Source organism: Barbatula barbatula (genome assembly GCF_947034865.1).
Source record: "Barbatula barbatula genome assembly, chromosome: 9".
Lineage (NCBI taxonomy): Eukaryota > Metazoa > Chordata > Actinopteri > Cypriniformes > Nemacheilidae > Barbatula > Barbatula barbatula.
Window position 1 is genome coordinate 4,333,034 of NC_136772.1, and position 22,874 is coordinate 4,355,907.

The 22,874-nt window shown below is 38.5% G+C and overlaps 1 protein-coding gene across 1 annotated transcript; it reads right to left on the bottom strand.

Moving 5' to 3' along the window:
* Positions 1-42: 42 nt before the first annotated feature.
* ctdsp1 (CTD (carboxy-terminal domain, RNA polymerase II, polypeptide A) small phosphatase 1) lies at positions 43-22,852 on the bottom strand. The gene is made up of 7 exons (XM_079463955.1): positions 21,855-22,852; positions 12,530-12,684; positions 6,725-6,826; positions 4,073-4,129; positions 3,203-3,295; positions 2,686-2,871; positions 43-2,245 (listed from the first exon to the last, which is right to left on the bottom strand). The coding sequence occupies exons 1-7, from the start codon at positions 21,922-21,924 to the stop codon at positions 2,117-2,119; spliced, it is 792 nt and encodes a 263-aa protein (XP_079320081.1). The 5' UTR covers positions 21,925-22,852; the 3' UTR covers positions 43-2,116.
* Positions 22,853-22,874: the final 22 nt, after the last annotated feature.

A 22,874-nucleotide genomic window follows, 5' to 3' on the forward strand; every position in this document is an offset into this window, starting at 1 on the left:
GTTGAAAGACATGATGTACCCAAGTAGCATGCAAACAAATATAATGTTGAAATAGGTTTTTGCTTTGTTTTTATCTTACAAAAGGAAAAGTGGATTTGAAGGAAGACTGATAAATGTCTTAACTCAATGAAATTTTACAGAACAAATTGTAATTTTTTAAAGAATGTTTCAAAAGATGTATGTAGTTGTCAAATAACCCAAAATATGAACCAAATGAACTAAATACACAAACCATGTTCCTTTACATGTAAATACTATTGGAAATAGCAGAAGAGAATACAGGGTGAGATTCAAGTAGACAAATTGTGCTTTTTAAGAATGAAATATCAATCGAGCTGCTCTTTAAGCCTTTTATGAATAACAAAAAGTTTTTCTCTCTCCATAGCACAGCACTATTTTCATTAATATCACAAGTATAGAAAGATGGCACACGTCTTGTCATCTCCACATCTATTTAAAAATGCAAACACTGAAAATGGACAAAACACCAGTATTAAAAACCACAAAATCATCTTCCGCGTTCTCCTGGGTGCACACAAACATCACCATTACTTTTCATAACATCAACATTGGCACTAGCAAAACAAGTCAACTCCGATAGTGCTGAGCAAGTACACGATCCACATGAGCTAATACATCCATATTACATGACACCACTATCAAGGCACATCCACAGCACGTTAACAGGGGGTTCCAACCCACTGCCCACCTATGCCCAATGCCACTTTCTCAAAGAACCAGGTTGCCCATCTGACAGCTTAGTGATCTAATGGAGAGTTAAGGCATTAAAAGTCACTCTGCTTGCGCTGAATGATCAGGGTTTAATTCCAGTATTCTTTACTTGTTTGATTAATATAAACACATAAATGGCATTCTGTTATAAATTTTAAACTATACAGTTTCAGACATACTGATTTTGTAAATAAGACCACTTTCATATTGTCTGACAAGATTTTCCTACAGTAATTTTAAGGCCACGGTGAAAGACCTCACATTAGATGAAAAGAACATAAAAAAAGAAACGGTGCATCTTCACTTTTAAAAGTGAAATTTAGGCGGATACAGAAAAGGTGCAGGGTTCATTTCCCTTCCTTAAATCTCTTGCTTTGTGAAACTTGCGCTGCTTGATTGTATCATCAGGTCTTTTCCTGCCCGATTAGGACATCGAAATGGAGAACGAAAAAGTAAACATGATTTTAGAAAAATAATTTCTCAAAGTCCAATAAAATATTTTGGCTAGATTAAAAAACAGCATAGAATTCTGTGATTGCTATTCATGGTTTTTTCTTGGGCACTTGAGGTAAACTCATGAAACACAGGGAATGAGGGAAGTTCAGCTCAAAATATAAACCCAAGAAGAGGAAGAAATGTAGTAATGTTCTTACATCAGATCTTCTCAAATCACCAACCAAAGAGGACAATGAACTTGTTTCATTATAACAGGGCTTCCCTCAATCTTGATACTGAAAGAGTTGCAAAAATGGAACATAATGGGGTAAGTCTCATAAAAACATATCCAGGTTACGTTTTACCCAAAGGCACAAAGAAACATATTTTGCCTATTTGTTTTTTTGGCATTTTGTTCCTCATGTTAAAATAATTCACAGTTTTTTACATTTATTTTTCTTCATGGCCGTGCCATTAAACTGTCATTACTGTAATAAAGTATTTTTTATTTCATTAAAACTACCATAAACGAAAGGCAGTACAACCACTGCCACCATTACATATAAATACCTTACAATTTACATAATTAATTGTAAAATTTGTATTTATAGTGCTCAGAAGGATTACTATAAAGATAGCACTAATGGGAATTTAAGCTAAATGTCGTTTCTTCTGTACTCTGGGGTGAAATATAACCAAGACACCGTTCCTAAGAGTCACCCGTTCAAGTGTTCGAGAATCAATTAACTTTCTATGCGTGTATTTGATAAAGCAGTCCTTCACAGTTCTGTCATGTCACTTCGTTTTCTCCATCAAACATCCTGTGAATGGAATTCTGGGTAGGTGACGAGGACTGAGCTAACGGCTGGTCCTGATTGGGGAAGCAGCATGGTGCTCCGAGCCCAGCAGCCTCCCTGGCCCCATAGTGACAGCTGCCCCTAGTATCATGCTAGCTAGTAGTCCTCTGCTGCTTGAGCACAGTGTAGACGTTATCCACCTTACTCAGTCTCTCGAAGAAAGGGATGAGATCCAACAGCTCTGTGTCTGACATGTCATCAAACCAGGAGGCTACAGGTACCTGAGGAGAACACAAAACTTCACGTCAAAACCAAACAAAGCAGTACAAACAACTAAGTTAAAGCATATGCACTGTTTTAAAGGAAACGTTTACCCAAAAATGTGTATTCTGTCATCATTTATTTACCTTCTTGTCATTTCAAACCTGTATGAGTTCCTTTCATCTGCAGAACACAAAAGACGATGTTTTGAAGAATGTTGGTAACCTAACAACGGCAGTACCCATTGACATGCATTGGTTTTGAGTCCATACAATAGAAGTGAACGGTTACCAATATTTTTCAAAATATCTTTGTGTTCTGCGGAAGAAAGAAAATCATTCAGGTTTGAAAGGACGAGGGACAGTAAATTGACTATGTTTGGGTTCATTATTCACTTTGAATATGTTCGCTTAAGCATCACTGCAAAACAAACAAGGCAGACAGTAATGCAGAAACATACAGCATTATCTGGGTGGAAGATATAAGAGGCGGGTGAGTTGTCCACTATGATGACTTTGTTGAGATCCCTTCCTAGACGGCTTAGGTCCTTCACGTAATTTCCGCGGTGGAACACGCAAGACTCACGGAAAAGACGGCTACGGAAAGCACCCCACTTGTCCAGTAGGTCTGAGACGGGATCAGCATACTGCCAAATAAAACATACACCATTAGATGGGGGGGGTTCGAGATTACTGGATAAGAAGTATTACATTTCTTCAAGGAGTTGACATAAATGAGTCATTAATTTAGTTATCCTCAATTGAACTGTCAAAAAAGAATAATTGGTCCAGTGTTAACGCCCTCTACCCCATTCCAGTAAACGTTTCCATTACGTTTTATGATATTCATAAATGACATGGGAACCCGGTTACCATCTATAAAACTGTCTGACACAGTAAGTGACGTTGAAGACGCCTTATTAATAAAACAGATGTTAAATACCTTGCGTTGAGCAAGTTACCTTTAACAAATCTTACCTTGGCTAAGCTGGCGGTGAATAACACGCACTCGAACAGCTCTCCCATTCGCTTGAGAAACTCGTCAACGTGAGGTCTCTTCAAAACATACACCTACATTCAGAGAACAAACAAGAGAAAACGGTTCAAATATGCGTCGAATTGAAACTAATGCAATTCACAGCTCGCATATGAAGGGGAATACCAGCCAACAAGGTCAACCATAAAGAGGTCACAAACAGTGCTTAACCCCATTCCGTCACAAGATATTTTACTTTATAAATAAGATTGATATTACAGAGCATCTTGACACTTCAGCTTTATACGATCACAGAACGATAAACTTGTTTTACGAGACAATAAAACAGGTTGATTTACAAACAAAACTGGGTCAGCCAAGCTGGTTTATGATGGCTGGTGGTCTCATTCCTGAACCAAGTTATCCCGAATAGGCTTTCCTGACACCACAAGCCTATCCTGGATTACTTGAATCAGGCAAAAGCCAGAGTCTGGCTGACATCATCCATATCCTGGTGTAATGGTCTTGATGTTGCCCTTTAAAGGACCAAGACATCGTGCTGTCACGGCCTGAGAGAGAGCCGGAGAAGCGCTCTGAGGAGAGATCGATGGCCAGTGAGTTCTCAGAATCATGTCAAGGTTCCTCGGTTTCGTCACGGCACAAAAATAGCCACCCGCTGCTCTGAGCCATCAGCTAAGATGGCCGCGATACTGTCAGGTTGTAACACTCATATTAAACAGAGAAAACACTTGTTCGAAGGGTTCTCTTCCAGCCTTTTGTTGTCACCTTTGAACTTCATGTGTTGTCACAACTAATCTCATCACCTTGTTAATATAGTTATCCAATCACATCCAATGACAGTTGAGGCTCACCTGATGTACTGTTCCATCAATTTCCACTGGAATGATAAAGTCAGCATTGTTCACCGGCTGGAAAGAAAAAATAAACGATACAAATTGACTTGACTTTGAGTAATAACTTGGAGTAGTTCACTCTAAAAATACATTTTCATGTTAATTTACTTTTCCTTTTCTAAAAAAGTTAAAATGTATATGCTTTATAAGCACAAATGCTCGCCTTGCTCTGTTCTGCGACGTGCGCTCACGTAATAAACTTGCACGTTCAACTTGTAAACACTGACTTTGTACTTCCACCTACGTCAAGCGTGACCTTTTCAATGTAATTACTTATTTAGTGAAGTCATGGCCGCACATCGCAGAAAACAGCAAGGCGAGCATTTCTGTTTATAAAACATATACATAAAGCATATCCCCCTTTTTTTAAATGACCGACCATTTCGCTAGATAAGACCCTAATTCATAGTCTGGTATCGTTTAAAGCTGCACTGAAACTGTAATTTTGACCTTCAACTGTTTGGAGTCCATTGACGTCCACTATATGGAGAAAAATCCTGGAATATTTTCATCACAAACCTTAATTTATTTTTGACTAAAGAAACAAATACATAAACATCTTGGATGACATGGGGGTGAGTAAATTATCATGAAAAACTTGTCGGAGTTATTACTCCTTTAGACAGCACACCCAAAAATAATAATTTTGCTATTGTTAACTATTATTTCTGTGGAACTGCTGTAAAATAAAAAAAGCTAAATAATAGTAGTCCATATTGCACAAAAGTCCCCCGAATCCGTAATGTTGCTTTGTACAGATGGTTTCAGTGGCAGCAACATAAACAAACGTTGTGTGGCCCAAACTTTACTTCAAAGAATCAATAAATGTTGATTTGTTTTCATTTTAATAAAATTAATAATATACAGTACAATACAAAAAGGAATATTAATTAATATGTAAATTAAATATAAAAAACTGTAATTAGCCACTAGCCAGACCGATAACCAAACAAATTAACAGACGAAACCATGTTCAATAATTATAATTTTATATTTTGGTCTGCGTGTACTGCAGGTGACTAACTGTGTATGAGTTATAATACGCATGCATGCACAAGTCATAATAAGTTGTTATTGAGGTTGATGTGTAAATACGCGAAAGGCTCCATTTCACGTTCAGAATACTGCAATAAACTGGATCTTTAGATAGATCTAGAACCTAAAACCAGCGTTATGTGTTATAGAGATGTCAGGACAGAGTGACCTACATTCACAGATGCCATGAAGTAACATTATGCTGTTGTGGAAAATGCTATAAGTTCACGTTTGTTCTTATGGTGCTGAACTGTGCATTAAAATTAAACGTTCACCCTAAAATTTTACTTTACTATCTAACACTGTAGTAGATTCTTGATGCAGCACTTTACAAACAACAATTTATAGTGGCTGACAAACTCCAAAACAACTACATAAGAGCGGCACAAAGGTTATCTGGAGTCCGATACATTCACATTTTATGCATTTAGCGCACGCTTTTATCCAATGTTACTTACAGTGCATTCAATATATACATTTATCAGTATGTGTGTTCACCGGGATCAAACCCAAAATTCCATTAAATATTCTAAATATTATATGTATGTAAGCATGAATGATTAGCATTATATATATTTATATATATATATTTATTTATATATCGATTATGTAAATAGTGCTTTTTGTGGTCCACTGTACAAAAAAATCACAACATACAAATTCGGATTGGCTTAGCGGTAAGGAAGTATGAACAGCACTTGTGTAAATTAATGCTTTCAAAGTGAGATTCAGAATAGCATTTGCACTTAAATATTTTTTAATTAAACGCATTTAATAACAAGATTCAGATTAGCATTTTCGCTTAAATATTTTTTATTTAATAATTAATTAAAATGTAGTAAAATGTAATGTTGTGCCTAGTATGGACACAACAGATTGCTGTATATCTCGAAGTCTAAACACGTTTGAAAAAACTAAGTAAATGCAACACAAATCAGACACATTGCCCAAAATTATTTAAACAACACCTGCACTAGGTAATGTAATACATTTCATTCATGACAAACTCAAATAAGCACAATGAAAGGTGCCACTCTGGGTTTAATACAGAGCATTCAATCCATCATCACTTTAGTTGCATATATAATGGTGCTTCTCCTGCCATCTAAAATAACTGGCATCCAATATTTGCCGTAGTTGACCCTTGAAATGAACTATATGCTGTGTTCTCTTTGGTCAAGCATGGGGGCGTTATGATGATAAATTAACCATGTCCAAACATTCTTTACATTACAATACAAAGAAATTTCCTTGGCTGAAACGCTGGCATACAGGACACCCCCTGTGTAAACTTTAACTGATCCTTTTCTGTCCTCACGCTTTGGTTCAGTGAAAACCAAGTGGAGATCAATTTGATGTCAACCATTTAACTTGATATCAAAAAGTGAAACTCGAAGATCTGTAATGTGAATTTGGCCCATGCGATGGGTTTAAAATGTCTAGTCATAACATTTAAGTCTCCTTATCCCCTAACCATGATGTGCTTGATCTGAGCTGCCAACAGCACACGGCATGTGACATATAGTTTATTCTCACCCATTCCAGTTATGAAGTGGGATCAACACATTTGCTTACCTTGAATGAACTGTGGACTAGTGTTTCATCCAGATCAATCACCACACAGATCTTTCCAGCATCTTTAGACTTTATTTGTGGAAGAAGTGGTTTGGCTGGGACCTGTAATTAAAATTCCACGGTAAACAAGTAGCTATATTGGTATTTAAAACAAGCAGCTATTTGACAATAAAAATACAGTTTACATTCAGGAACATCACTGAAACACAGGAATCAGCAAAGAGAGATTTATAAGATAGAATTGGCACATTAGTGACAATCAACTTTCCTGTAAACGTTATAATTTATTTTTAAAGCTTAAATGTATGATCAAGTGTCTGGACGGGTAGCATGATGTGTCAAATAATAAAGATGTATGCTATTCTATACTGCTTCATTTTGTTTACGGTTGCCAAGCCATTTAAACTTAGCACATTAATATAGAACCCAAATAAAGGGCGGTCACATGTGTATGTACAGTATATGTTGTATACTTAACAACTGCCTCAATGTAACTTAACCAATCAAACTGTAAAGCTATAACTAAACATTTTATGGTTGCACTTTATTTTACAGTACGTGTACCTAAAGTGTACTTACCTGAGAAAGCACTGGGTAGTATAAGGTAACTACATCGTACAAGTTTAAGATTAGGGGTAAGTACATAGTTAATATATAGTTATTGTAGTAAGTATACAGTATGTACATAGGGTAATAGGACTGTAAATTAAAGTGCTACACGTTTTATATTAGTTTTTCTGTTTCTACAGGTTTAGAATGACATGAGGATGAGTAAATGTTAAAACGATTTTCATTTTTGGGTGAACTATACCTTTAAATCTTTTTTTTAACTCTTTAATAAACAATATTATTGCATGAAGTATAAAATTTTGTAAAATAATATGTGGTTGAAATTTACTGGTACCATAAAAGGATTTTGGTTATCGACCACTCATAATTGGGTGTATTAGTAGCTTTTTGAGCACTAATATTGTATTGAGTGAAGATAAGAGTGTAAGACCTCTGCTGGGATAAGATTACAAACATGATGGTCACCCACTCTTTACATCCAAAAACAAACACAGCCTGAAACTAAGTCTGTCCTAGAGTTACAGAACACATATAGCTCGAGACACGTGGAGTCTGGCGGATATGGTTCTTTTGACCAGGTTCATTTCCAGGTCGTAGAGGACGGAGACGACTCAGACACGACTTGGAATAAGAACCCTGCTCAAGGGCTTATTTTAGCTCTGTTGCCACTGACTTCATCCCAACTTAAATTCCAAAAGCAAAAAATAAGTCAAGAATGTTTCCCAACTCAGATCAGACTTGTACAAGTAGGGCTCTTCAACGGTTAACTGTGATCAATAGCAAAGTTTGTGTTTACATATTAAATGTGCATATTTATTTTGTATATATAAACACATACACGTACGCATATATGTTTATTTTTAGGAAATATTTGAATGTATATATTTATTTAATTTAAATTACGTTTACTTTAAACATTTATTCATGTTAATATTTTCCTAAATATATGCATATACATGTATGTGTATATAATACGAAATTAATATGCAAAGTACACAAACATGTTTAACAAGAATTGAAGTCATTTCATTGAATTACATTTCTAGAATGGCTCTCTTACATATACAGTACATAGACAAATACCCATATCAGCATTCAAGTATCAAATGTGTATAAAAGTACTGAAGGTACCTGCTCTATGGGCGGGACACAAATTTCACAGTCACACAACTCTGGATACTCTTCATCATCTGTTACTTCACTGTCTTCAGATGAATCGTTCTCCCCTGATGTCGTGTTCTGGTCAGATTCTTTATAGAGCACCTCCTGCTCACAAGCTTCAGGCGCCTTATTTCTTGCAACTTGATGTACAAGTTGCTCAAGCTTTTTATTTCGATTGCTTTGCTCAGACAGACCATCTGCTTCAGTGGAAAGCTTAGAGTTGTGTTCTGTCTCAGCTTGACACTCTTGCTGACCAACCAAGATGGAAACGTGACAAACGTCAGTTTCTTTGTTTGACTCTTCTTCCAGTGCCGAAGATATGAGAGGTTCTTGATCAACAGCGTTGGTCTCTTTATCTTTATCGTATTCCTTGGCACACGCCACAACATCTTCAAAGTCAAACAGAGATGCTTCATCTTCACTAGTTTCAATCTCTCCACAACAAGGTCCGTGAGGATCCTCAGTTTCAAAGACATGGCACATATCTTCATTTTCAACCTCAGATTCAGTTTCTTGCGTGATCTCTTCATTTTCAAATCGGAAAAGCTCAGTTAAATCCTGACTGTCCTCAATTTCTGTTTTGACGGTATCAAACAATTTAAGAGTGTCATCTCCATTATGTGTGGAATCTGTGAGCAAATGATCAGAAGCATTTGCAACAACCGTTTGAAGTCCAAAATCTTCAATGGGTGAATCACAAGACATGCAAATATCCTCTAGGGGTTCAACAAGCTCTCCCTTTTTGTGGCAAGGTTCACTGCCCTCGTCTTCATCAGAAAATAGTGTGGAATTCTCACCAATAAAATCAGGCTCGTAATCTCCAGTTTCACAGGCCTCATCTTTAGAACAAGATTCATGGTTGTGACCCGGATCAATGGGGAGTCCGACAGAAAGAGCTTCTGCATACGACTTATGACCTTTAGGTCCTGTGAGGTTCCCGTCCTGTTCCTTAGAATCAACCTCAAGTGCTTCCTCACAAACATCTAACGCTTCCATTTTATACCCGTCAAAGGTCTTTTCATCACTCTCCTCTGTGTACTCTTGAGGAATAGACAGCTCTCCAAAAACGTTTACCTTATCACATGCTTGATCCGAGAAGATTTCAAACGATTCTGACTCATCAGCAAAACTTCTGAACGATTCATCCGTTTCAGAGCTGTCTTGACTTTTACCGTCAATGCAATCTGAATACTCCTCCTCGCTTGATTCATCTGAAGAACCTACTTTGATCACTGTATCTAGAGACATGAGAACATTAGTATGGATGCCAAACATTTCCTCTTTATCACCATCAAAATAAGCATAGCTCCCTTTTTCTGCACATTTTGCACATAACTTTGTGCAGTCCACCAAATCCTGCACTTCAGGATGAAAATCTGAATCAACTTCGTTGGTTTTTGAATCATCGCTGGACTGATTCACTGACTCTTGATTGTGTGTCAGAAGATCAGTAAGAAACTGAGAAAGCCAGCGAGCTTCAAAGGTTTCCATCGATCCAGAAAACATGGCATCACACATGGCTGGTTTCTTAACTTTGGAGCTGTTGCTTTGGTTTTCTTTGGGTAGTTCAGAGCTATGAAAAACTGAGCATTGTGTTTTTGATGGGCCTTCGGACCGCTCCGTAGGAATTGCAGGGCGGCATGGTTTACAATCGTCACATTTTTCAAAGCGTGTTCCACAACGTGTGCATTGTTCTAAAGTCTTAACATATGCAGCATGGTCTTCAGAGGATTTGCTGGGTTTAAAAGGTTGGTTACGCAGCTGTGAAGTATCTTCAGTTGGGACATGGTAGGTCCGGCTACAATCATCCGTCTCTAACGGGCTGTCCAGCGTCGCTCTGTCATCAGCCGTCTCCATTTGCCCAGAAACCTGTGTTTGCTCAGGGGACACACAGTGGTCAGATGGCTTGCTTTCTTTAGAGACTTGACACAGATCAGCGGAGTCAACATGTTTGACATGGTATTCAGCAGGCTTGTTTTGAATGTCCGGCTTACATTGTTTATACGTGTCAAGGTCTTCAGAATCTAGTTGAACTGCAAGGTTTTGAACAGCCAAGCTGTGTTGTTCAAATAAGACAGAGGCGCTCTCCTCGTAAACACCGTACAGCTCTGAGGATTCTTGATATTCTGCGTCACATTCTGAAACGCTTTCAGGATCTAAAAGATCTAATGCTGAAGACTCCAAAAGATCACGATTTGTCTCCGATAAATTTGACTGTTCCGTATCATCGTCTTGATAATATTCATAAAGATCTGCATTCATCTCAGATAAATTTAACTGTTCCGAATTATCTTGGAAAGATTCATAAATATCTGGCTTCATCTCAGATAAACTTAACTGTTCTGTATCGTCTTCTTGATAATATTCATGAAGATTCGGATCCATCTCATATAAATGTAATTGTTCCGTATCATGTTCTTGGTAATACTCATAATGATCTGGATTAATCTCAGATAAATTTAACTGTTCTGCATCATCTTCTGGAATAATCTCAAATACATTTAACTGTTCTGCATCGTTTTCTGGAATAATCTCAAATACATTTAACTGTTCTGCATCATTTTCTGGATTAATCTCAGATAAATTTAACTGTTCTGCATCATCTTCTGGATTAATCTCAGATAAATTTAACTGTTCTGCATCATCTTCTGGAATAATCTCAGATAAATGTAACTTCTCAGTATCATTTTGTAAAGACTCACAAATATCTGGATTTATCACAGATAGACTTGACTGTTCAGCATCATATTCTTGAAACGTCTCACAAATATCAGGGTTCATCTCAGACAAGGTGAACTGTTCAGGATCCTGTTCAGAAATCTCACTTTGATCACATCCCTCAGTTTGGTTTACTTCAACCAAGTCGACAGCATCCCTGTTTACTTCAAAACACTCGCTGTGCTCAGAGCAGCTGTCCAACAAAGAGCTGTATCCCGACGAACTGGACTGGTCCTGCTGATCGGAAAATTCACTATTAATTTGACTATTTCCAAAGCAAAATCCATCCGATTCGTTTAGGGAGCAAACAGGAATTTCTCTGTCTGAAAAGAGTTCGGCTGCATGCTCCAAAGATTGGCTTTCCTTTTTTATATCTCCTTGTTTAGAGACCTCCGAATGACCAAAGCACAATTCAGCGGGCATTTTACCTTCCGGGTACTCGCTTATAGAAAAGGCAGAGGACTCCAGGTATGTAGTAATCTTGCTTTTAACAAAAGACTTGCTGTCTCCCAAACATTTGCAAAGTTCAGAAGAACTGTAACGCTCCAAACATTTCCCAGTGGGTTCGCTTAGTCCAGAGAGTCCACAAGAGTCAGAGACCTGCGGCGAGGGCTCACCGATCTGAAGGGAGCCTGCCTCAGACACCAGCAGCAGTGTGCACGTTGACATGACGGAGAGGTTGAGACACCACTGAACCCTGTACTCAAGCCCGCCTTCAGAAGACCTGGCGATATTTTTGGTGCTTCAGAGATGTGACAAATAACTCCCGGGTGTATCAAATCACTATAAAAAGCTGAAGAAGGCATAAATCTGAACCCGACACCTACACCGTCTTGAGTCTTGACACCCGATCTGCTCATAGTTGTTCGCAGGCGTGTTTTTTTTCCCGAATCATAAGTTGCATGGAATCACGAGAAGCTTTGCCAAATTTCTTTTCACATACCCATGTGATAGCTTCTTATCGGAAGGGCATTATTCAGATAGCTTCACGATTTGCTAAATGAATGTAGGGTACATCTTTTACAGAGTCAATTTTCAAAAAACGTATACATGTGATTCTGTCTGTGAAATCCAGGCTGAAATCTACTTTTGAGAAAACAAGCATCAAAGTTTGATTTGAGTTTGCTTTGTTTTCACAGGCAGGGTCACGTTATATAATTGAATTCACAAATAAATTGATGACATCGGAGTTTAACACTGATGCAATTGTAAGATTAATTCACAACATATTCAGCTGAACTCGTAAACAGGAAAAGAATTGCGCAAAAACATAAGGTTTGGATTTCCTCACTTTCGCAGTGGATCATGTGGCTCTTAGTTAAGCAGCCCAGTACACACAAAATGCAAGACTCTTACTTTAGAAATTGTTCCATTTTCCTCCACCAGAAGCGGGGCGTTGTTATTGACGGGCACGTGATCCGTTTCGTCATGACACAGGCAGCAGAAGAGACTGTGGAAAATACCACGACTGCGGGGTTTCTTCGAGGAGGATGCAGCGTGTGGAGGTGTACCTGGGAAACGAAAACCACATTTTATCACACCCATAGCTACCCCGCTGTTCTCCGACATATATCTCCACATACTTGACTATTTCCGACAGCTTATGACTTACATCAGAGGCACCTGAAATTGTTGGTCTAAAATAACTTCAAAACAAATGACGTACCAACGTCGGAACTGAGAGAAAAAAGCTAACAAGGATATCATTTGTTCTGTCAAATCGATTAATCGCAATTCACCAATTGTAAAATAAATGCTTGCGTTTATATAAAGCTTGTGGCGTGTAAATGTTTGTGTTTATAAAGCGTGTGTGTATATATATATATATATTTAAAAGTAGAGTGTTTATACATACATAAATACAAATGTACGCACAAATGTGTGGAGATATAACAAATATTTACATATATAATATATATAATATCAGGCTGTTTCTTACAAATCAGTATGTCTAAGCCACTTACTATAATGTTGTAATTATTTTTGAATGAAAGAAACCCCTTAGCAGAACTGATTTTAACCGTATATTAAAACAGCATCCGTGGATTTTCAGAAAGGGTGTAGAATATAGAGAACAGAGAGCTCATTAATTGAAAACACATGTCTGTCACACCCATAAGTTCCTCGAGTCTTACTTCATAATCTGAGCGTCCCAGTAACACTACCTCCTTCATAAATTGGTGAAATAAGGTAAAAATCGTGCCAAAGAACTCCAAACTCTTTGCTAATGAGCTAGATATTTGTCACCAAACACAGCAGACAGAGGCCCGGTATCCATGAATAGTGACACATTACAGGGAATCCACGTGACTGCAGATCTATGTTGGGCTCGAGGCAGATGAGCCCACCAGACCCTTAGAGCAATTTACAAGAGCGAACAACAGTGACGAAAGCTGGACTTTGCTGGACAAAATCTTTTGACAAATTAGACAGCTGTCAACAGGGAGGATTAGAGTGCCGATCAAAATTCAAACTAAAAGCTCATGTATCCAAAGACGTTACCATAAACAAGTGTGTATGTGCGGAACATAAAGTACCTTACTGTACTTGCACTGGATGCAGTAGCCAAAAGGGGAAGATGGCATTGTTTTAAATGTGGATTAGTGTTCTGACTTAGATTTATCTTCGCGGTATGTCCTTCGACATAAAAGTTGCCCTTAAAACCAAACTTAACCCAAATAACACATATGCAAGCTGTCAACCATTCATCGGTATATAAAACATGTCTTTTGACCTTCAAACATAAAACGGATTGAGGAGGAGCCTAATCTATAGGTCGCTCTCCGAAAGCATCCTGAGAATCTGATGGGTCGTAATAGTGAAACATTGCACAGTGCAACACGGGGGCAAAAAGGTGGCAAGTTCACAAATGTGTACGATTGTGTATGAGGGGGATGTGAATTGATACACAGGCGTCCACATGGACTCCACCGATATCTCACATCAGAGAGATTTAAATAGACCCCGCGGGCAGCTGCTGACAGAGGTGGGCTACAGCATTCTTAACAAATATAGACTTGGCCACTTACGGCACTCAGTTCGAGCCATAAACAGAATTGCAAAACAACATTTTGTTGTGCTCCCTGTTGGGGACAGAAATGAATGATTGGACCATTTGTGTATCTCTGGTATATATGTGATACCTTGATGAGTAACATAATGAAAGGACCGATGCAGAAACATTTCGCCCTATTAGCATGAACCAAATTGAGTTTGTAAACAACCATGATCAAAGAAAGGGTCGGTGGACATCCTTTAAAATAAATAAATGTCCTATAAATACATTGCAACACCGTGTGAAATTGTTTATAATTCGCTATTGACTATAACAGTGTTGTTAGATTTTAAATTTTTACTTTATTTGTGAAATTCCTTGGAGGATATGGCAAAAATGCTAAATAATAAACATAACTACGTATGCCTTCAGGGGTGTATAAAGACGAAGTGTTATGTATTTATTACCTTAGAATGAGCTATTTCTATCTACGTACACCACGGGTCCCCTTGCATGGACTTCACCATTTTGTTTGTACAGTAGCCCTATACAGACAAACTGCTCTACAGAGCACGTTTCATAAATACACGATCTCTTCTGCAAAGAAGTGAAAAAGTGACAACATCTTAGCCCTGAGTCATCCACCATAGTGATATGAAATGGACAACCTCGCCACTAGATGCTGCTAAATTTCATACACTGGAGCTTTAAAAGAAAAATCAGTTGTAAGCAAGTACAGAAATGATCAGTGTCCAAAACTAACAATAATCATTTGTAACGCAAATACATTTTGTAAAATAATTTGATGTTGAATGCACAAAGATCTGCAACAAACTATTTTATGTTTAAAAAAAGAAGGAAAAATAGGGGCGAAGCATAAAAACAAAGATGTAAAGGCGTAAAAAACAAAAAGACTTGTTAACATGTTCTTTCTTAAATAAATAATTCATAATTAAGTAAAGATTTGAAATGTTAACTTCAAATGGGACATTGCACATTAATTAAAATTGGCACTTCATTTCATCATGTCACTATGCCAGATTTAGCCACACAAGCTCATTTTCATCTGTAGTCCCTGTAAGGTTGACAGTAAAAAGTACATATAAAATCTCAGAAAAACACTTCCCAATAAACATAGTTATAACCAAAAGAAATACCAGAAATGTAGTGTCAGACAGATTACTTTACTGTGGTATTGAAGCTTCACGGTTTTGTATGGAAGCATCATTTTCTGCTCACACGGTTGAATGTGTTTTATCTAGGTCTCTTTAAAGAGGCCTTCGTGCTATTCCAAACCTGACGGACAGAGGCCACTCAGCGCTTGACTTTACAACCATGACACGCGATCTCACAACTGGCAACCTGTTAGCCACCCCTTGAGAGAGAAGGCCAGGGAATGAGAGTAGCATTGTACATACAGTAGCCAACTTTATAAAATGTAATCTTTTGCCCAATTTAAAGAGATATGCATTAAACGGATAGTACACTGAAACACATTCTGCCATTTTTGCACCCTCATGTTGGTGGTTTGTGTCCATACAGTCAATGGGGTCCAATGTCGTTTGATTACAAACACTCTTCGAACTATCTTCTTTTGTGTTCTGCAGAAGAAAGAAAGTCATACACGTTTCGAATGACATGAGGATGAGTAAATGATCATTTTGGTGTGAACTCTCTCTTTAAGACGGGCTTGTAAACATAGAATCTCAATATTATCTATAGTTATTAATACTTTTATTTGGTCTTAAACTTCGACTAAAGTACGATAATGAATGCGAACCATTCCGCAGACATTTCTGAATGATGAACGACTGCTTCAAACTGCTGAATCAAACTTTCCAGCACTAGCACCATTTCGCTGGTGAGGTTTAAAACCTGAGACGCTATTAAAATATCTTCGTCTTAACAGTCTCGCAGTCGCGTGTTAAGAACGAGGTGTAAAAAATAAACCGCGGCACAGCCTTATCCAATCTGATAGGTCACACATGCAGTTGATGTTACAAAGGGTCAAACAGAGCCACTGTTTACTGACACAAAGTGGTCAGAACAGGAAACAACAAGGCCGATCCAACAGAGCGGATCCAAAAGCACCTGACAGAACTCATAGACCATGAGAATCCCTCCGGGCGTCCCAAAGAATTCGCTCTCTTTCTCTCTTGCTCACCCTCGCTGAAATGCAGCCATATCTCTGGCTCATAGCTCTACAGTGCTGTGCTGTGCCTTGCCAAACCAAAATAGGAACAGGAAGTGAAGTAAGAGCTGCCGCGAGGCAATGGAAGGGCCACACTGAGCCTCCTTTGTGTCCTGCCTCCACCAGATCATGTTTCACACACAACAAAACAGGTACAGAACAACGAGAGCCTGGGAACGCCGTGCCGGGATAATCCACAATGCCGTGCAGACAGGCAGGGATTCCAATTACCGACCACATCCAGTGACCCACTTAGCTGAGGCCGCAACTCCTGAGACAGAAAGCAACGTTTTGGTAAATCAGGAATATTTAGGCTAGTAAACGTTCACAGGCTCGCCGATCGCTCTTGTCGTTGTCAATCCCAAACATGGAGAAATGACAAGGCTTTCTAAAAATACCGTACAATAACAAAGCGGTGAACAGGTGCTTTGACTGCATGCCCAAAATGAATCAGATGGTTCTGGACAATGTCTTGGCAGTTCCTCACGGGGTCACGCTAAAAGCTAAGCTTCTGTAAACAACATTATTCAGTAACACATCTTCCGCGTCGACACATGAATCTTTGCCGCAAAATTAATCCGGCTACAGAAACATTTCTTAGCGCAAAAACCAAGCTGTTAAGAAGACGATTACTGAATTATACCACCAGTTTGGTGTGCAACAGTTTTGTGAGGCCTGACCAAAGACTTTAGTAATTAACAAGATGCTTTAGTTCCATAATTATGAATAGGGAAAGTGGAACGTTCAATACGGACGCTCTAGTGAAGGAAATCCCGCCTATTGGTATAAATAGCCAATCGTCAATCATTAAAGACTAATGATTCTCTGGCACCAGGGCTTTGTACAGAGTGTGACATGCGCAGTACATTGAGCAACCTGGAAGTGTTTTGTAGCAAAGGCCAAAAAGTTGCCAGCACATGTGTACGTCTGTTATCATCTTAATAAAAACCACATGTGTAGGTCATCACAAGAATAGACAGGTAACTGAAAAAGGACATTAACGTTCTACAGATTAATAAATGTGGGCCATGTTATTTTTAGTTTTTTTCTGAGTTCTGTATTTGCAATGCTTTACTACAGTTGTCGTCCATACAAATACTGTAGTATACTACAGCATATACTACATTAAACTGCAGCATAATTATTGTGTACTATATATGAAGAGTTTGTTTTGATTTAAGCCATTAGAACTAAAAAATACAGCTACCTAACACAAGAAAAGACAATAAAAACAACAAAAATATACTTTGGAAACATTTTGGAACCAAACTCTTCATAACGTTGGCCCAACGTTGTCAGTCAAACCCTCACCCAGTTAGCCAATGGGCCTCGCCATCGTATAGTTACAAACATTCTTTAAAATATCTTCATTTGTGTAAAGAAAGTCATACAGATTTGAAATGACAAAAGGGTGAGTACATGACAGAATCTTCATTTCTGGGTGAACTGTCCCGTGTGCTATTTTGAGACCCCATGAATAGAAGTGCAAAAAATATATTTTTTGTATATTAAGTACAATATTAATGTGTCCAGATCTCTAAGTACATAATATATCTTTAACATGGACTGGGATTCGGTGTATATTATTATTCTTATGCCGCCACAGAGAATCAAAGGAAAAACAGTTCTCATACATGTAAAAGGAGTAAGTATTTATTCCTTATTGACAGAGGTTTAAACTAAGTCGGTCACATTCTCATTTACTATTCCGTAAATCTGCTCAATGACTTCTGTCTAGTTTAGAAAAACATTGAGGCGCAGAAAAAGGAAAAAAAACGGTAAAAGGTCACCATTCATATTCTGTATGAACTCAATGCATTCCCCATGAGCATCACGGCCTGTAGAAACAAGCCTTACGTGTAAAGGAGAGCACGCTGATGGCCTATAAAATGTTACATGCTCATGCTATGAGGCAAAGCACTCATTTCTAAATCTAATCACGTAGAACTCTAGCCTGTTTAATGTTCAGCACTAAAAGACTCACAACTATATAAAGAAATTAATGGTCAGCTATGAAAGAGTATAACTGGGGTGTTCATGAATATTCATTTACCCTAAAAGACAGACAAAGACAGCTGACAATAGCCATATGGTAGAATTACAAACTACTATTCGACTGTCGTAGGTTTAAGCTTGATGCAAGCTCAACCGCTGTATGTTTCCTCACCACAAGAGCACAACAGGCCTCTTTGTGCAATTTTGCTTTAAGGAAACATAATCAGTTTTAGTGTATATATATATATATATATATAGTATGGGCATCACAATTTACTGGTTTTAACAATAATCATGATATTAATAACGCAGGGCTCCAGAATAACTTTTTTACTCGGAGCACTGTACCCTGACTGAAAATGTTAGGAACGCAAGCAGAAAATTCACGGGCACACCTGCAATGCAATTCTTGAACTGTTTCCACGAAATAGCTGTATTACTGACAAATACTGTGTTATTTCTGTGAGTTAAGTCTATTTATCATCAGAGTCAGAGCTGACAGAGAAGCTTTAAGTGCCAAGAAAAGAGACTGTGGACTCTGAATACACCAGACCAAATTAGCACTCTGAATTCAATTGAACCAACAGAAAATGTGCATTTCATTTTGTATGAAAAAGTATATATTCTATCGTGTGTAGTGTTAAAGCAAAACGAAAGGGCTTGTCTTACGCTCTTATGGTGAATTAATTGTATATCAAGGACACTTTTTGTCATATTCACAACACAATGTAAAGATAACTTCACATAAATCTTGACAAGAGCATTAGGCTGACGTTCGGCGTACGGCTTGGATATGATTCAGCGCTGTGTCAAGTTTTGTTTCAAACGTCTAAAATATTAAATTGCTCGTCCTCAAGCTCAAAAAATCCATCACAGCAAACAACGAATCGTATTTAAACTCTATAAACTTGTGACATCACATCAAAAATAGACTAGGTTTGTATCTTTAGCAGGGCGGCGCGGAGAGCCGCTATAGGAACGCTTTGCTGCTGCGTGGCTGGTATAAACAAAAGCATCGACTAGCAAAGGCCGCGATCAGCTCCCTTTAAATGATGAGCTCCGGACTCCCTCCTTCTCACACACATAGGCCTACAGTGGGGGGCTCGCGGTCAACTTAACTTTTCACATGAGATATTACATATAGAAAAAATCCAAATAGGCTGCATGTGTACTTGAAAAAATTGCTCGCGCTGGCTCAAATAGTTGCTGCAAAATGCGACCATCTGGTCGCAGTCTGGAGCCCTGTAACGTGATGGTTAATATTTATAATACTACACATATATCGTAAATAATTAAACGCCAGTGTTTTGTTGACACTGACGTAGATTGTGGTTTTGCAGCTATTTGCCCGTTAGAGCCACAGTGGTTACAAATTCTCTCTCGCTCTCGCTCTCTTATTTTGAGTGTGATATATTGGCACTGAATTAAACACTGATCACAAAATTATAATATATTTTAATCTGATATCATGATTTGTGACAACCATAAGAGTGAGTACGTAAAGTATAACTTTACCGAGTATAACTATAAAGCGTAAGCAAGTAAACAACTATAGCTGTTCCTGGTTCCTCTTTAAGCACGGCACATCTTTTCTTTCAGTACAATCTGTTTTATTTTACACTGATTTGGACAACCGGAGATATTGCTAGTCCCGCAACATTCTCTAGGACAAAAAAAAACACCAAAGCGGCCCAGTACATTTCCTTTTATAACCATATTGCATCCTCCTAAATGGTGGCAGCTAAGACAACTTAATTATTTGGTAGATTTATGCATTTCTAAGTAAATGGTCGGGCAGATGGGAAGACTCCGTGCTCTGTACTGAACTTGCTACAGGGAGCGGGTTTCTTCGAATGTGAAACAGAAACTCAGGTCTGTCAAGCATCTCCATCTCTGTGTGCGTAAGAGGAAAAAAGGAGTGCTGGTAAAAACACAGCGGTTGGAAAAACAAGCAGTGAGGCGACTGCTTTGGCTGAAACCATACCAGATCCTCTTCAGGTTCTCAAGTGTAGTCGCCATCATTCAGAAAGCATGGCTGTGTTTATTCAAACGCTTCAAGACCACGGTATGACATCACTAGTTTCAAAGAACAAAAAAAGGCTTCTTGAATTAATGGTATACTTCTTTCTATGCACGTGTACAATAGTGAAATATGTGACTCGGTCTGTGAAATTCAGGCTAAAGTAATCCAATTTTGAGATCATTGATTTTAATTTATTATTGCCTAGTCAATTTTAAATATATTGAGGTTGTATTTTTGTCACAGAATGTTCTTTACATTACGTAGGATGATTTCATATGGAAAACAGCATATCACTAAAAATGACTTCAGCTTGGTTTTCAGTCAATCACATATAGACCACGTAGCAGTTTGTAAACACCGGTCCAGAGACGCTTCCGGTTTAGATTTGATAATTATTTGGAAATTGTTTATCTGATGTATTTGTTATAAATGTTGGTTGTATATTGTTCAAAGTTTGTGTCGCGTATCTTGTGTTTCAAAAATGAAGTTCTTCGGCACCTGTGTCGGACCAGCGCTGTTAACGTCATCCGAAGTGGTCTATAACAACTGAAACTGACCGAACACGAGGCTTAAACAAGTGGCTAGATACACTAGTCCGCACATTCCCAATAGTTTACGTCACGGAAATGACCACCAGAGAAAACATAAGTAACACAGCGTATCAGATAAGCAGATAAGAAATGCCTTGTTTATAAGATTAGAACTTTATGAAACCTTAGAGAGTAAATAAACAAGATCAATTCAACACAGGACACACAACTACGTTATTACTTTATAACCGAAGATGGTTTTGCTTGGGTTGATTCAATGGTAACTTGTCATCTACCCTTTGACCTACAAACTGTGAATGTGAAACAATGACCAGGGACATTCCAACCACACTTGACTAAATCTGTTTTTGAAGTGGTTGAGAATTGCAAACCCAACTCGTTTTCACTACAAATACATATTTTGCCCCACTTGTATTGATCAGCTGCCCTAAATGCCACTATATTGACAACACAGTGCATTCTCCCCCGTCAACCATTGACTCAAGAGTCATTCATCATGTCTTAAGAGCTCACGTGTGTTCAGGCTGACTCAGACAGGTCAGAGTATAGCCCACTACGAAGTAAACAAGCAATTACAACCTTCCCTCAAACGTCAGTGACGTCATCAAGGACGCGCCTCCTCCACTTCAAAGCCGTACGAATAAACATTAAAAGACGCTGTTACGTAAAACGTACTGCTGCATGCATGTTGATCTTAACTATTAATGTCAACGAGACACCTTACTGCATCATATACCAGAAATGAATGGACCAGGTGCATCAACTTTGTTTTATAATCACTAAAGTCCAGAAATAGGCAAATCGACGTTAAATTCTCAGTCACGGCGAATCAACGGGGCACTTTAACATTGTATCAAGCGGCGCCGCCCCAAACATTCCTCAAAGGAGCTTGACATGTGCCGATCCCAAACTTTCTTCTAACTTACTCTGGTCCCGCAAAGGCGCTTCTTCGTCCCTGCTCACTTGCGTGATGATCGAGGAGGACGGGTGGTCCATGAGATCCGGTCCAAAAGCGAAAAGTGGTTTTCGTATTAAAATATTTCCGCTGGCTACGTTTGAATTGAAAAAACCCTCCTGCAAATGACTTCTACCGCCCGAGAATATGCATAGTGCGCGACCATACGAGGATTAACGCGACTTCCGTGCTTGGATAAGTTAGACGAAAAAGGAAAACGAAATAAAACTCATAATCAAAAGTTTAGTTTGCAGATGATAACTTTTCACAACATGGAGCTCGGCTCTGCTCTCAATTTCAAGAAACAAACATGGAACTCGCCGGTTTCAAGGCACCCCTCGTCTTAAAGCGGCAACGACACGCAAGCGCAAAACTTATATTGAAGCGATTTGGGGTTCGGAATAAGGTACAGAAATAAAAACGAACACTTCAAAACAGCTGTTTAGCACTATAGTCACGTTTATAAAAAGTGCGCGTATATAACAAAACATTAGGACGGTTGTGGTCCCGCATACCAAGAACGTAAAACTCAGTTTAACTTTCTTTTATTGTTGTTTTATTCATTTATACATCGTGTGCTTTACTTCTCTTGCCCAAACTAGCTAAACGATCTTTATTTACAAGCCGTCCCAATCTTCTCCAGTCGCGTTTCTGTAATGTGCGTTGCCCCTTTAAAATCTACAAAGTCCGACACGCAAAAAAAGTTTGAAAGATCATTAAGAGAACGATCAAATCTGACTCAAAAGCGCATTTTGCAATGACAATATAGTATGTCAGTGTTAGCACGACGAGCGCGGTTTTATACGTATATCAGGTAATGGTCCGATTTCGACTTCGTGTAAAGTCGGAAAAGTTTCTTTCGAACTTTTTTGGTGCGCGAGCGGGGGGCATTGAGACCGTCCTCAGAATGAACGATAGGGAGAGTCCTCAAAGTTCGCGCACTCTTTCGTGTTGATCACCGAGTGCACATCGTTGGTATTCATGACACGGT